Raw genomic sequence first — 16,917 nt, 5'->3', positions numbered from 1 at the left:
AGGATATAACCACGCTCCGTTCAGCCCTCATTGTTTCCCAATCAGCTCCTCTCTACTCGGAGGGCTGTCACATGGGGGGGGGGGAGGAGAACACAGCAGTTCATCAGGACTTACATTGAAGAGGGGGATGTAGTTGTTGATGAGGTCCCGGACCACGCCGCTCTCCTGCGGGGTTTGTCCCCGGGTCTGGAACAGGCAGGAGGAGAAAACGCTGGCCAGTTTGTCGCTGGGCATGTGGTTGAGGTGGGAGCACTGGTGAATCCTGAAGCACAGGGACGCAGAGGTTTTAGGGAGAATAGAAATAAATAAGTGCAAATTCAACAAAGGGGCAATAAAGTCTTATGATTTGTATCGAGATCATGAAGCTGCTGAATGTCAACTGTCCGCTGTCGGTCCCTGACCTTGACCTTTGACCACCCAAATCAATTCAGTTCATTGGTGACTCTCAGGGAACATAACTACTAAGTTTTCAGAAATTCTTAAAGATAGAATGTTCCCAACACAAGGACGGGCGAATAGACGGATGAACAACCTAAAAACATAAATCCTCCGGTCCCTGAGGCATAACAAGACAAACCTGCCTGTTCCCAATATGAACAGTGCATGTAACAGTCTGCTTGAGAACTAATCCAATCTGTTTTCAAAAGAAAATTAGAAAATAGCCCACTGAGCCTCTTGGGTAATGAGCAAGCACAGCTGAAGTCCAAAACCCAAGTTTTTTAATAATGAGCCACTCGATTTAATCCAATTGTAATCTTCAGAATATTATAAATGAATAGAACAGGCAGCAGCAGGGCGTGCGGGTCATTGTGAGAGGAGGGGGGGGGGGGCAACAGGCGAATCAGCAGGTGACATTTTACCAAAGAGATTTCTGAAGTAGAATTTGTTAAGTTTTTATATCCTATTGGGTTTTAAATGTGCAGTGGCTGAACCGATGGATTTGGACTTTGAGAGTTTTCAACAAAGTCCAGAACGAGGTTCAAAACTTGCTGCGGTTTTAGTCTCACATTGCAATTCATTTTGTCGTAGTATTACCAGCCACTTCACCAACTTCAGGCGCAGTACTTGACATTAGTACTCGTCCTTGTAAATCAAATGTAACGTTGTCGGAGATGAAGCCTGTGTTTTATTTGATTTTATTGCTTAAACCTGAAATTCGGCCCTGAAAGTTTGAATTATCCAATTCAAGGGTTTCACACTGGAAACCAACAGAGCCAGGCTCCGAGTTCAAGGTCCATTACAAAACAAAGAAGCTGTTTGATCAAGTCAAACAAAGAACCAAGGACCAGCGCTGGCAACAGCAGAGCAATAAGCCGACCAGACAAAGATACAAAAAGGCAGAGAGAGAGAGAGAGAGAGGGAGAGAGCGAGAGCGAGAGCGAGAGAGAGAGAGAGAGAGAGAGAGAGAGAGAGAGAGAGAGAGAGATAGAGAAATCCAGCTACACATAGATACAGAGAAAGAAAACATCCAACAAACTTGAGAGCTCTACACACAGAACCCGGAGGCCAGGGTCCATAACGCCAAGGTAAGTTGTAGAAGAAGAAGTCTTTTATTGTATAAACCCACTTATCTCACACATGGACTTTGAAAAAGCCTGACTTACGTGTGTGTGTGTTTGTGTGTGTACCTGTACAAATGTTGCAGCAGAGCTTCCAGGGTCGACCTGTTTATCTTCGGCAAGCTCTCTATGAAAGTCGAATACTTCTTCACTCGCTGCCTCTCGTCCTTCTCGTCTATAAAGAAAAGAAAAAAACGCACATTACGAGAACCACTCCACGCGACGTCGAACGCAACACACCACACACCGAGACGTGGCCGCAAACACACAAGGGTCACACTGTCCTTTTACTGTTTCTTTGAAAACCAAATGAAAGTGATTTCTTTTTCATCTCTCATAATGAAACCCTGTCTCCGTCGCCCTGAAGCCCCTGAATGTTGTAGAGCCTCAAACATCACCAGACTATAGCCACACCCCACTTGTCCTTTAACCCTGGCATATTTCCCCCTGTTCATGTTGACCTAAGGTACCTAGAGTGGACACCCAGTAGGGATAGAGCTCCTTGGTCAGTAGTGCGTCCTCTCCTTGGGACAGGAAGCTCTTCAGGGTGTCCGTCACGTCCTCCAGCTGGTGCTCCTTCTCCCTCAGCTTCACATCGCGGGCGTTGCAGGTGAAGTCCTGCAGGAGGAGGGCCACTCGAGCAGGTTCCCCGGGCCTCTGGTAGATCCCCTCCTGGCACAACCCTGGTGGGAAGGTCGAGGCAAAACAATGACTAACTGTTAATACCAAAGACTGTATATAAAGATGGAGAGTATGAAAGTGAAGCTAAGGTGTCTTGATCGCCCCCTGCTGGCTGTCTACAGTAAAGAGCATAAACCCTGCCTTCTCCGAGTTAGCAAATGAGACATGGGCCTGGAAATGCACTCTGACTCTGACTCCAAATTATGTCATCATCACAAGAGGGCTTTGATTAATAATGTATATTTCTGATGTAAGATACATTTGACTATCATTATTTTAGTAAATATTATTATATATCCTCTAATGTGTAGAATCTGCAATAGCAAATATACAGTACATATAGCTCTATATGTCTTTTTTTTTATTATAGGACAATAACCAACACTTTGTTCAGATTAGGTTAAGGACTTTAACAATGTTACATAATACCACAGGTCAAATTCCATTCAAAGTTCACTTAAATGTCATTTTTCTAAATCCCCTTTTGCCTTTCTGATACATTTACTATCACTACGTAAAAGAAAAAGAACCATTTCTGTTGTGAGTCTATATATTGGAGCAATCTGAGCCAGTGACAAGTCAGACTACATTCTCTACATTCGGAGGAGAGATGGGATAATGTCACCGCAGCCTTTAGAAAGCATGAAATCCTCATCACGACGCAGCACACTGAGTGAATCAGCTCCTCCCAGGGGGGGGGAATCCTAATAACAGACCAGCTGAACTTCCTTTCCTCGGTAAAACTTTCCTTCCCCCGCACACGAGTTTAAAAAGCGACTCACCATACTGCGTGACGAAGGCGAGGCAGCTGTCCACCGCGATGGGGACTCCATTTTTGGTCAGCTGCTGGTCGCCGAGGGCTTTGCCGTCCGTGCCGGCCGCCAGAGTGATGGCCGAGTGCCACAGGTCAAAGTCCGTCTTGTTGAAGCCGTGGATGTAAACGGTTCTGTTAGAAAGGAAATGAAACAAACATCATTAATAACACTTTGGAAAACTCAACCAACAAGATAAGAAGGAAATTCCAAAGCACCTCCACTGAACACACGCCCATCAACAACCGGCGTTTTCCCCCCTTGAGGTTTGATCAAAAACGCACACAGACAAATGGCAATTAACCGAGTAACCACAAAGTCTTGTTGTGTTATTCCGATATGGAGGAGTAAAATTGTGTTTCCTGCCAGCTCACCTCTTCTCTCTAACCGAGGCAGGCGGCCAAGCGCGGGTTTAATTACCTCTGGATGGTTACAGTAGGTAAAAGTGGATTCGGACTCACAAGACAACGGCAGAATCAAAGCCGCTGCATAATGCATGGAACCCTGCTGTATCTCAAGCACGTGGCTAATTAGCACACCTTTAATTTGGGCGGGGGGGGGTTATAGTTCCAGTGAGTGACGTACCTTCCACCCTCCACCATCAGCAGGACCTGGATCTTCTCCTCACCCTCGGTGTGCGTGGAGACGGCTGAGGGAGGAGAGAGAGAGAGAGAAAACGAGCTGTGGTGAATGCAGTCTTGCAAAACGGTGAACGTTCCAAAGAGCAACGCGTTCCCGTGCTCGTGCACCGCGACGCATCGGGAGCAGTTTAGATTTGACATTCTCCATGTTCCATCTCTGTCGGGGGAAAAAAAAAGCGCAGACGCTTAGAAGCTTTTTTTGTTCGACGTGAAACAGTGGAAGTGGATTCATTCGTTACCTGCCGTCACACGAAAGGTCTCTGTTCTCTCATGTAGCATTCGTTTATGTTTCTATGGCAAATAACACACTGCACAAAATACGTATAGACATTTGTGATTACTTTAAAATGTGCAGACATGCTGAGGGAGGAGGAGTGAGTGGACAGTACAGGACCGTGCACGTGGAGTTCATAACGTTTCTGGAATTGTAAACTCATCAAATAATTACCTGAGCAGAATGTAAGAGGAATAATGTAAGGTTTTTTACCAGGGTTGAAGATTGACTCAATATTTATGGAAATGCACTTATTAGCTTTCTTCCCAGGAGAGGTTTCATTTGTGCGGCTTCTAATTAACTCGGCTTAAACCTTAACACGTCTCTTTTACTCTCTCTCTTTTTTTTTGTCTGGTTATAGAAACAAGATATAACAGATTAATTAGTGAACTTAGCTGAGATAACTTTGGTGGCTCCATATTTACCCCGACTTCCCCTGAACTTGGATTTTCACCTCTACATTTAAATTTGGATGATTCAGATGATTGGCAGAAATGTGTTCTTTCCTCATCTCAGGTTTTCGGTTTCCTCCATCAAACACCACCACCTCTGCACGTGCTTCTTTAATAAACACGTGTTGATAATCTCCATCGACAGAACTTTTAATTTGATTGTTGTCACAAAAGAGAATGGGAGGACTGGTACACACACACACACATAAAAAAAAACAAAAAAACGTTACAACTCTGGTGTTTTGGCAAACAAAGCCTTTGTATTTTTGAGCTAAACGGCAAAAACATTAATTCCCCAAAGTCTCTCTTAACTAATAATTAGCTTTTTTTATTTTCTTGGGCAGATTTTTCAAGGGCACGCCGTTTCATTCGGATATAAACAACCAGAGAAGAAAAAGCAGAGAGCAGACATGAGAGAGGTTTATTAACTGTGTTATCAGGTAAATGCAAAACACTTGTCGTTGTGGTTTGAACAAACACACAACAAAAAGCCCTTTTATCCATCTTACAGCTCACTGGGAGTTTTTTTTTTTTTAATCACTTAATATGCTTGTGTGATAAGGAACCGAGTCAGCGGCCTTGTTCTCTTCATAATTTGTACTGGGCGTTCCTTTAAGAGATTTTCATTATGTGTTTCTCTTTCTCACAACCAGGGGGATTGAGGTTTTAAGTTCTGTTTACACAGCAGCAATGTGATAAACTCTGAATAAATAAACCAGAGCAGCAGAGACAGCCCTGTGAGCAACATTAGTCTCTAATGATCCAAAGTTCATGGTTGGGAACCTGGTGACTTTTCTCTTTTTGTAAGAGTGATAGCGACTTTTATTGATTTAGTCAGACAAGTTAAGAAGATGAGACACAAATATTGAATTTCAGAGGCCGCTATTAATATTTATATAAAAGGTAATAGCAATAAATGGGAACAGAGGAGAACTTAATTTCTCACTTTCAATTAAAAATCTCAGAAATTGAAAATACACATTTATTAATGCCTCCAAAAGAAAAGGCACAAATACCAAGGTTATACCTGAAAGAAGATCTTCCATATAGTTTTTTTACGAATGCAAAGTTAAAACTATTTTTCAATGTCAATCATTACCTCATCTTTCACTACATCCACGTTCACACATCAAGGGATCATGGTTGCACCACTCTAAAATCTAAAAACTCTTTTATTTTGAAAAGACAGACCTTTTGTATTAAATGAGCCAATCTCAAGTGGAAAGCTCCCAGTACAGATGTGAATGCGACAAGATGGAGGACCACCTGCTCATCAGACGTCCTCTCTACATGAGCTGGACCTTTCTAAATGTGTCTTTCTCTCTCTCCGCTGCCTTAAGAGAAATCCACTGAGGACATTGTGCTGAATCTGTATCTGTCACTTTCCACTCGTTTTACTGTGGATCCCGTTATTTGTGCGGCAGACGTCTTCACACGCAACAACACAAAGAGATCACTCCTCTCTCAAGGCCGCAAGAAGTCACTTTGAGAAGTGGTGCACTCTCTTTGGAGATTCTTCCTCCTTTTTTGTATTTATTAATACAGCACTTTCCAAAAACAAAGTTTCAAAGTGCTACGCCTGCCGAGAGAGAAATGAATATTGAACAATTGACACGGATAAACAAAATGTTTTGAACTGGTGCTTGAGGCGGTAACAAAAGTGTCCTAGTTGTTGGGTTGAAGACAACAAAACAATAAACGACAGACAAGGCAATTAAGGATAAAATAAAAAAAAAAGAAAACCAGATTTTGAAGTGATCACTCACTTCCTGTCGCAGCCTGAGGGAACAGGAACAGACTCACAATAAACTCCTGATGCATGTGGGAAACATGTAGCGACTTTTAATTGAAAAGTGAATTTATCTAATCCCTCGGCGCGACGCGGGGCCACCTTCCATGTGGCGGTGTCACCGTTAGAGAAAATAACAGTTAATCCCGTGTCACAGACTCTGAATCCTAAAGGAATCCTTTCAGCGCTCCAGAACCCAGTAACACCCCCCCCCCCTTGACAAAAACACAGGCCCTTCCGGCGCCATCGGCTCCCTGGCTGTGACAAACATGCTTTTAGAGAAAAGCAGGAGCTAGAAAAGACCATCACCGTCGCAGTCCGTCTTCCCGCCCGAGGTGAGCGGACGGGGGTGCACTTTGCGCAATTGGATCCACGTGGAGCTGTAAATGGATTTAAAAAGATCTGATGATTCCGCCCCCCCCCCCCCCTTCTGTTCGCGCGTGCCCAAATCTTTATCATCTGCCAAAGTATGTGTGGACTTCGGAGCCTCTCGTCCCTAATGGCGCCTGTGGCCCCGTTCACCGGCCTTTCAGTACCTCCCACTTGTGATGCTTGATTTCATTTAAGAGAACTACTTTTGGACATTTAGCAAACTAGCTTGTTTCTTTGTGTCTCTAAATAGTAAATTACCAGAGTTTTAACCTGTTTCTAGATATCTAAGGTTGTATTTTGCTGCCGGGGAGGAAGCAAATCCAGGAGAAGAGGAGAAAAACCGCCTCCACCGAAACTGACTTCGGACAGAATGGTCTGTCAAGCCAACCAAACATTAGCGTCTGTCACAGACTGACACGACGAGCAGGGAGACACAATCAGGGACAAGGAGAGCGCCTGTCAGGAGAGTGTGTGAGAACACTGCTGATAACAAAAAGACGGATTAGCTTCTTTTGCAAACACACTGTGACAAAGTTTCTGAAATGTGGGAATTGTGTTGTGTTTTAATGGAACTTTTTAAATTTTCACTGATATTTTTAAAAGTCCGAAGATGTGTTTTTATTCCTTGGGCCAAAAAGTATTTTGAGAAAATCCTTCCCCTTATAAAAGCATATTTAAATTCACCACATCCAGATTTTTCAATGGATCTCCACCAAATTGCATTTACTGATTTACCAGAAATTTGAATGCTGATTCTCACAATGCTACATTAAATCTGTGAACTCTCATCTATCTACATATCTCGCCATGTCCCTGCGCTCCAATCACTCCGAGTCCTGTCTGCAGAAGAAGAACAAAATGAGAAATCCTCTTACTGAGCTCCTGCAGCCGTTTGAGATGAAGCACCTCCTCCTCGTCCTCCTCGTCGCCCGAGCTGAAGTGCAGGTCCGATCCCTCCAGCATGAACCAGCCCTTCCTCCAGTAGTACAGGTCGTGGCCCTCCTTGTAGTAGAGCCTGCCGATCAGCTCGCTGTCCCTCTGCACCAGGCCCTCCACTTTAGACGGGACAAAGCACTGAGGGGGGGGGGGGACAAACAGTGGGCGCACATGGAAATGAAGAACTTTTCACAATAACACAACGGGAAACTTTCTCACCTCCACCTTGCTACGACACAACAGCAGGTGCCGCTTTCTTCTCCGAGGCGTAAACCTTTGCCCGATTTCTCGGTCCCTGGATGAATTATCTTACCAGCCGCGCACCCCCCCCCCCCTCCCGCTCAGCTGTCTGGCCGTTGTTGTGCGATTCAAATTGAAACACGGAGGTGTGGAAGGGCCGCGGTGCAGATGGAGAGGCATACGGACTAATGCGGCTGCACCTCCCACTATCTACGTCGGGGTTGCCGGGGATTAAGGAGATAAAAAGGGGAATCGGGGACATATTTATGTTGGGGGTTATAACGAGATCCTGTGGGCGTGGGGGGGGGGGGGGGAGATAGCACGACCCTTTGTCTTATTGGGAAAAAGCCCAGGGGCTCCCTGGGGGACGGTGTGTGTTGCAAAGCAGCGAATATAAAACTGCACTTTTCAAACAGTTTCTTCTTTTGAAACTTTAAGTGAGAAAACAAACTTACAAAGAGAAACAAGGGCAGCGAGTGTGCGAGTGTGTGTTTTATGCAAAGTCTGTCACCTTTGTAAGCGCCTGGGTCCAGTCGTGCTGCGTCTCCTGGGTCTCGGCGCCGACAGTCAGGACCCTCTCCGTCTGCAGGTACAGCTCCATGGTAAACACGGCCCTGCCACAGACGCACAAGATCACCGGTGAACATCTGCAGTGGGGGGGTGTTCTCATGCACAAACAAAGAAACTTCAACAACTGTACATATACACACACAACTGCACACACTCAGCAAACTGGCAAAAAAATGTATGTACAGTAAATCTTGGTCATAAGAGAGTGTATATCAACATCAAGGACGTGACAACGCCCTAAAAGTGAAGCCAAAACATCTTGATCACCCCCTGGTGGCTAGGGGGCATTGTAGGTCATAAAACCCAGTCTCCTCCATGTTCTCAGAAAGGACACGGGCCAAACTAAAATGTCATCGCCTTTGTCCATGATGTCTAAACATCTTGAAAATTAAATTGAGATATATTAACAACCATCAGGGGCAATTTGGTTTGGAGGAAAAACCACACGTCTTTAAATGTCCTGTCGACTAAGCATCAGAAAGTGTATTGTTGCCGCCTGCAAGTTCAAAACAACACATAAGACTGACTTGTATGATCAGGGTCACTGGGCAATATATTCTTCTTCAGTAATATTCTGTTCACACGTGCACAATTACATGGATTTACACTGAGACTTCCCAGTACAACCACAGTCGTTTGGCCACTGATCTCCACTGAAGTGTCTACAGAGGAGCAGGAGAGACGCACACTTTCACACAGTCGCGCACCGAGGAGACGTTCGTTGTGTTGAGTTCGTTTTATCCACATGAAGAGAACCGCGAATAGAGAAAGGAGAAAACCTTTTGCTCTTTTTCCTCAGCTCTGCTCATCGGCTCCAGAGTTCAGAGGAGGAATATGACTCAAATCCTGTTTTGTTTTAAAACAAACTGTGGCCAAGGTGCAACTTCAAAAACCAGAGATTCACTGACTCACTCACACATTTTGTATCAATTCAAACCCTAAATCTTACATTTCATTCCATTTTCTTTTCACCTTCACATGGAGCTCCAAATAAAGGCCTCGGTGGAGGAATGCTCGTCACTGAATGCTGCTACAGTTTTTCTTTCATTGGAAATATTAGCTGGAAACTAATTCTATAATCTATGTATAAATACATTAACCTTAACTTACAGAAGTAGCTTTGCTCAGGGATTGTGATACGGCCATGTAGACATACAGACCCTGCTGGTATTTGAATATAAAATTGTGTGTGTGAACAGTGTGAGGTTGTATACACACTGAACAAATAAAAGAATCTCACACACACACACACACACTTTTAGATGAAATCCATCCTGTCGGAAGCAAAAAGGCAGCTATTAATCTTTGTTGGTCTCTCCCTCTCTCCCTCTCCCAGTGAAGGTATAGAGGTCAGAGCATCACTCTCTTAATGGTTTGAACACAGCGCTTCTTCTCCATCGCTACTCTGCGGCGGGGGAGCCTGTAAACGCTACAGCGCCCGGTGTTTAAGGCGGCGTGTCACCGGGGGTCACGGCTGCACTCTTCTCACGCGTGTCAGGGGAACAGGCGAGACACGGGTGTTTGTGTGCCCTCTTGTGACCCCCCCCCCCCTCCCCCGCGCGCTTCCTCCTCGCCTGCAGGTGGGCAGGCGCTTGTTAGAGGGGGGGGGGGGTCTCAGAGGGAGAGGGATGGAGGGAGTGGTGGCACGAGAGAGGGAAGACGGAGAGAGGGAGAAAGAGAACGAGAAAGTGAAAGGTGATAAAGTGACAACGTGCATGAAACAGATGAAGCGAGGGAAGAAGAAGAAGATTCTCTAACATAAACCATAAACAGAAAGTCATGTAGGATATTCTACTCATCCTTTAGATACTTGTTTTTCACTCGCTTTTATTTTCCTTCCTTTCATTACGTATAATAAATAATAACTCACTGCAGTAAATGAGACTTCCTGGTGGTACAATTTATGATACAAGTACGTTGTGGACCGGGATAAATGGCCTAAAATTATAAGATTTATTGATAAAATAAAAGTGATTTATTTATAGACACACTTTTGTTTCAAATCCACCGTTTCCAAACACGAGAGATTCCCGGTCCTCTGCTCTGTAGTTAACGGGAGAGACTGTGTTTGCTACAGGTCTCATGACGCTCACTCACACTCACACCCTCCTGCAGCACAACACGGTGTTGAAGTTTCTTTTTAGTTTATAGGTGAGGAACATCTCCCCCATTCAGACACAAAAACGGTTTATAGCAAACATCACCGCCAATGGCAGGCAAGAGAATACGTTTAAGACTCGAGTAAATTCAATTTAAGGCTTTTAATGAGGTTTGATGATCTTCTTTAAGGGACTACTTGGTATTATAAATTATAAGAAACCTGGTTGAGGGTGTAAGTGGACATCTAAAGCAGAAAGGTGTGTGCAGGGGAATCGTGATATTTAAAAGGCAACATGCCTCCTAAGAGAGGTCTGATCAAGGCCAGGTGGTAATACATGAGGATCACCTCTGATATGGGTCTAAAACCCAGAATACAATACAAACTTAGACCAGGTTCAGATCTCGAAATAAAGTCCAACCTGATTGATCCGTTTTTTTGAGTTCCACACTGTTGTGTTGCATCGCCTATAATCTGCACTTATCCGTACTTTTAGTTGCGTTAAAGTTTGTTGGTATTCATCTTTATCTGATTGAACATATTTGGGTAAAAAGCAGTACTTGTCCAAATCTGTTTTTGCCATCTCACTGCAAACGATGGAGGTTGAGAACAGACACTAGTTGTCAGTGTCAGTGGCTGAGACAAAATATAATATTATATATTATATTGAATTATTCTGGGCAAGATTTAAACAAGAAAAACCTAATTCAAGCTTGTGCTTATTTAGATGCTGGAAAATAACTTTCTGTTACAGAGTAAAGTTTGGCACAGCTCACAGACTCGTCTCCTTGTGGAGGAGTGCGCCACTGCTGGATTCACCTGTGGTTTCCACATGCACCGATTTATCTATAGTTTTCTTTTAACCTTTTATTTTTTTTCTCCTTAAGGACTTTGTGTGCTGAGAGAAAAAAAGTCTTAATTCCCCCAGCCCTCAAATATATATGGTTACATAAAAACCCACCTGACTGGCAAAGTTAACAAGTCTTTAAAAGACGAAACTATTCTTTCTGGCGTGCGAGAGAGAGAGACGGTGAGAAGGAGAAGGAAAAGAAAAACAGTAAAAGAGCAGGGAGGTTTGGTTCCAAGGTTTTTCGTCAACTTTGAAAGTCAGAATTGACTCACAAACAAAAAACTAAAAAAGTCCTGAGAAACACTCAACTTATCACCAGCCAACACGACTGACTTCACATGAATTCCTTCGGGGAGCGTTTGCTATATTCATACTTTGGGGGAAACCTACGTGTCGGGTGGGGGGAGCTCTGTAATTCCCAATTGCCATGATGGACCAAAACGCTGCACTTTAATGGAAGCGACACCTGTGGCCTCCTGCAGGGCGGCGATAGGCTGTTTGGTGGGAGTGTGTCATCTGCATACATTAATATTCATCAGCGGCAGGAAAGGTGAGGTGCCCGCCACGAGGGGACACCCGGGGAGTGTGAGAGTTAAATCCACAGGGCATCATGGGAAATAATTCCGGGGATCACCTGTGGCGAGGGGGGGGGGGGGGGGGGGGTGGACGCCCCTCAGCTACAAATGGCACGTGTGGAGAGAGAGCGTGTGTGATATAATTCAGGTGACCTCTCATTAGAAAGGTCATAGTCGTAGCTGTCCAGATGTGCTTCTAATAAATGTAAGAACAACATTCACTCACACACACACACACAAAATAAAAAAACATTGTTCCCTCTTCAGAACATCTGCTGCCGTCATTAAGGAGCTGTCTTATGCTTTAATCATAAGCTATTATCAGACTCCTCGGTAAGGAGCTGGAGCGCGCACACACACACACACACACACTCACACACACACAGACACACACACTCACGCAGACTTATACATATGTGCGATCCGGTGGGAGCGGGGAGAGGATCGAGACATCTGCTTCTTCTTTGTACTTTTTTTTTATTTTTTGTTTTATGGCTTCCAGAGGAGATAAAGAGAAAGTTCTGTCGGCAGAGTAACTTTTTCTTTTTTTTAACTCAATCGTAATCTGAGGGGGGGGGGGGGCGGGTCTGGAGCCGCACGGCAAGCGGAGGGAGGGGCCGCCCGCCTCAGTAAACAGGAAACCGATAGAGCCCTGATAGGTTCTGTTCAATTGACTAATGCACAAATTAAGATTATGCTAATGGCACATGTATTGTTTTGAGCTTTGTTCACTGTATGTGTTTGTGTTTACACGTGTGTGTCCTTAAACCAGGTTGATGCTCGGTAATACAACTTGTGCAGAACGTTGTGGTTTTGCCAGATTAAAGGAAATCCATCATTCATGAGCAGCTTTGTGTCGCTTCTGACATGCGTGTCCTCAAAGCCGGTTCAGTGATCACATATAAATTATGATTTAGTAAAGGAAAAGCTAATTTATCATTTCAAATGGGTGTGCTGGTGTGTGTGTGTGTGTCTGTGTCGGTGAGAGCTAATTTTAATACGTGTAAATGAATGGCCTAAAACCTGGCTGCAGAGCCGTAAAGTTTGATTTATGTGTAAATTACAATTTAATGCACTGGATTTATATTAATATTAAATGTGAGACATCAATATTCATTCTCTAATAACCATAGCCAGTCTGAGTTTGGTGATTTTTAAAAGGTTTAAGCTCAATTTTTGCGATTCTACAGTTAAAAATTTAGAATTCAAAAACTCCACTAATTCAAAAAGAATATCAACAAAGCATCTTTAAAACTATTTTTAGAGATATTTAGTTTTTCACGTTGGGACGATATGTTCACAGTGTGTTGAGTGTGTTTATACAGTGTGTGTTTGTTCGTACCCAGCTCCAGTCATGGTCTCGGTGCTGCTGACAGCCAGGCTGACCACTGTGGTGACGTCCACCCGGCCGATGGCCGACGCGCTCCGCTCGCTCTCGTAGTAGCTCAGGAAGCCGCCCTCCAAGGTGCACCAGCGACGAGCCATGTCTGAAATTCAGATACATGGTCACTCATTCATTCAATGGGGGGGGGGGGGGGGGGGGGAGTTACAAAACTTCACACTCGCTCTCTTCCTCGTGCACTTTAACGTGACAGGTCCTGCAGTTGGATAACTGCTGCTGCAGCACCGTGCACGTACTCACTGACATTTACCAAACTGGATATTGTTTGTAAAGTGATGAAACAAATAAGAACAACTCCAGCCACATTCATCATCACAGCTAATGACTCTATACAAGCTAAAAAAACAGCTTCGAGGAGGCTGTGCACTCGGCTGTGTGGACGTATGGAGACGTGGCAGTTCCAGAGACATCTTGGGGGGGGGGGGGGGGGGGCTGCAGATGAAAGAGACATACGCTCGTATTCAGGTTCTTTTTCTTGAGTTATGACTTGAAAAGGTTTACATGCTCAGCTGTTAAGAAAACACATCGCTCTCCTGGGGCTGTCCATTGCTGCAGCTCCTCCTTTCCGCCTCTGTCTGAAACACTGAAATGTCAGCCTTGTGTGTGTGTGTGCTGTTAAGCATGCATTATGCAAATGATGTGCATTGTGACATCACTATTCTGCAGAATGGACAACTGACGAGGAGTTTCAGGAGCAAAAGGAGCTCCCTTCACAACCGATTTTGGGACTTTTAACCTTTTACAATAACAAAAAACAATATAACACACTAGGAGACAGGGAAAACAAAGAAATAACATCAAATCCTTTGACTTAAAATAATGTGATTGACTTTGATACATTTTTATGCAAAACCCAATTAGATGGATGAAAAGAGATTACACCGGTTTAATGACAGGATTTCAAATCCAGCGTCCTTCGAGAATCAGCCTCCAAGAGACATGACATCCCCTGATTTGTGAAAAACGACAAACTTTGAAAATAAAAAGGTCTTGAGTATGAATTCAAATCGTTCCAGTTTAAGATCATAAGATTTAGTCTGAAACCAGGCGACTGCGGCCTCATCTGTCCGTTCACGAGAGTCGTGCAAACTGTACGTGAAGGCACGCCCACAGAATGAAGAGGGAGATGACAGACTCCCGAGCACTGAACAGATTTCAATCAACAAACATGGTCTCGGAGGAAAAAGCTGGAAAAACACACAACGTTGTGTCTCATGAGTGTCTGACTGTGGGCTTTACACAGCCAATGAGCATGAAGTTCATGAAAACATACCTAATTTTGGATTTTCAAAGTCACCCTACCATCTGCTTTTTTTTGTGTGTTCCGCAACAACCCCCCCCCCCCCACAGACACACACACACACTCACAGCCCACCCCCGCCCGAGCCCCCCACCACCACCCCCTGTCACTCGCGACACCAAAGTTTCTGCTGTATTTGTCTCATGAATATGCTAATTGTGCGTTCCTCTGCCAAGTGTGAGATGTTTCTGAAGTAACAGATATAGTTCCAATAAAAAAAGATGATGTCTACAACTGGCTGTTAAAAGGGAAAGAGAGAGATGTGATGAGCATAGGAGAGGAGGATGTCAGCTTCGCTCTATTCACCCTCGAGTCGCCTCTTTGTTCGCGGCTCTTTCTGACTTTCCCTTTGTCTTTTCTGTTCCGGGTATAAAAAAAAAAAGAGAAGGAGAGGAAAACTATTTGGACACGATTCCGCAAACAGCTTTTAAAACTGCAAAGTGACTAATATCTCGTTGGCATTTAAGGAAGAAGGAGAAAAAAAACCTCTTTTGACCTCCGCTTCCCTTCGAGGAATGAATTATCCCGGCAGCTGAAGATTCATCGTCTCAATCGGAAACCAAGTGTATGTGTGGTAAGTTTGTGTGTGTGTGTGTGTGTGTGGGAGAGTGGAGGAGAGAGAGAGAGAGAGAGACTGTGGTATTTTAAGTCATTACCAGTCCAATCTCTCTGACAGGACGCCTGTGCTGTCCTGGTGACAGAAAAAGAGCGTAATGCACTTTACTTCTGTTGCTAATGTGTCCCCGGATTGCGAAAGGTTTTGCTGGAAATGTCACGTCCATCATTTCTCTCCGGAGCCCAGTTACCTTCTTGTTTTGTCCCATATTTCCTGGTAATTTCTGCTTCCTTCCCTCTGATGGGGAAATAACTGAACGGTGTGGCTCGCACAATCTGCGGGACTCGCACAATCTTCTTCTTAGGAGGCCCTGCCAGAGCTCCTAATTGAAGTCAATTGCTATCGTGAGCCGCTCGCAAAGCTCTAATGTCACTGATTATCCAGACGTTTGGCTTTAAAATGGTTCCTGTGGCTGCAGAGGTTATTAGGGAGTTGTGCTTATGTAGCTGATGTAGTTGGAAGTACAGACAGGTTTTGTCTGTGGCTACGAACCCCCCTGGCCTGGGGATGCCAGACAGACAGTTGTTAAGCAAACCTAGATGACATTAGACACAGATATACACGGTCCCCAGAGGTTTAAGCCGACTCACTTCCCTGATATTCACACTTATTCGGTTGTGGTTTTGGTTTAATGGAAATGTCTTGACAATTCTTGGATGGATTCTTATCAGATTTGGTACAAATATGTGTTGGATGAATACTAACAATAGATTTTTTTACAATCTACTGCCACCACAAGCTCATACTTGCATGTATCAAGTGAAATATCATAAACATCTGTGGTTTTTAATTAGTTCCTTTTCCCTTTCAAGCAAATCTAGACCTCATTACAAAGATTCTTGGTCACCAGAGAATATATTGACCTTTGTGATCTCGTGATTTCTCCGGTGACAAATGCGTTCATCTCCACTGTACAAAGGGGGAAAAGATGTTTTTAAATGTGTTCTCCATTCCAAGGACAAAGACACTAAAAGTCCCAGGGCGAATCCAGAGGGCGTGGACACACAAAGTGGGCTCAGCTCTCAGCCAACTGGTTTCTGATCGTATCGGCCGGGACACCCACAGGTACAGATCCCCACACGAGGTCTTAACATGCACGGGGAATTAAAGAGGGGCCAAAAGGTGGACCAATGTTTGACAAGTGTAATTTCAGATACAGTTATCTCCTCTGGGTTTGGAATGTGAACGAATACGAGGGATTTGTTGGATTAAGGAGGAGACTGAAGAAGCCAAGATGAGAGGAATTAAAGATTTTCTACGGAGCCTTTGACAGTAAAAGAACCGACAAAACCAGACAAAAAGTTCCATCAATGTGACCCTGGATAAAACCAGTTCAGCGGCAGTGTCTGTGTGGAATAGCTGCACTGATGAATGCAACTATTATCCAGTTGTGTTGGAATCCGTAGAGCAAGTTGCGTCCTCACACAAAACTGTGAATGCTTCTGGATCCCAAGGTCTTCCACCAGGAAATGGGCTTTCCGCAAAAAAAGGAACCAGCACATGACAGACTCCCAAAGCATCCTTCTTCCTTCTTTGTTTGTGGTTCAATATTTCCTCAGTGGGTGGGCTTACCGCTATCGTGTGTACACAAGCACCAGCAAAATGGCGGCGACAATAGTGCTTGATTTACAATCAGGCAGCTGTGTCCATTGCCAGCTGTTCCCCCCCCACACAAACACAGCAATGGCCCAGCCGTTCTCCACGGGGGTCCGCGAACCCGCCGCCGGAGACAACGCCAGCGGAAGCCAAC

The 16,917-nt window shown here is 44.5% G+C and overlaps 1 protein-coding gene across 4 annotated transcripts in view; it reads right to left on the bottom strand.

Annotated features, from left to right (window-relative positions):
• Positions 1–16,917, bottom strand: part of arap2 (ArfGAP with RhoGAP domain, ankyrin repeat and PH domain 2) — a 96,348-nt gene that overhangs the window by 15,978 nt on the left and 63,453 nt on the right. For all 4 annotated transcript variants that reach the window (XM_062384253.1, XM_062384255.1, XM_062384254.1 and 1 more), the window contains exons 16-23: positions 13,192–13,336; positions 8,268–8,370; positions 7,456–7,654; positions 3,638–3,701; positions 3,023–3,186; positions 2,030–2,242; positions 1,629–1,734; positions 115–262 (exon numbers count right to left, since the gene is read on the bottom strand). In XM_062384253.1, coding sequence (XP_062240237.1) covers positions 115–262; positions 1,629–1,734; positions 2,030–2,242; positions 3,023–3,186; positions 3,638–3,701; positions 7,456–7,654; positions 8,268–8,370; positions 13,192–13,336 — 1,142 coding nt within the window. The remainder of the gene's footprint in view (positions 1–114; positions 263–1,628; positions 1,735–2,029; positions 2,243–3,022; positions 3,187–3,637; positions 3,702–7,455; positions 7,655–8,267; positions 8,371–13,191; positions 13,337–16,917) is intronic.

Source organism: Platichthys flesus, chromosome 24, assembly GCF_949316205.1.
Source record: "Platichthys flesus chromosome 24, fPlaFle2.1, whole genome shotgun sequence".
NCBI lineage: Eukaryota > Metazoa > Chordata > Actinopteri > Pleuronectiformes > Pleuronectidae > Platichthys > Platichthys flesus.
The sequence above is the reverse complement of the archived record's forward strand: the minus strand, read 5'-3'. Positions and strand labels throughout refer to the sequence as shown.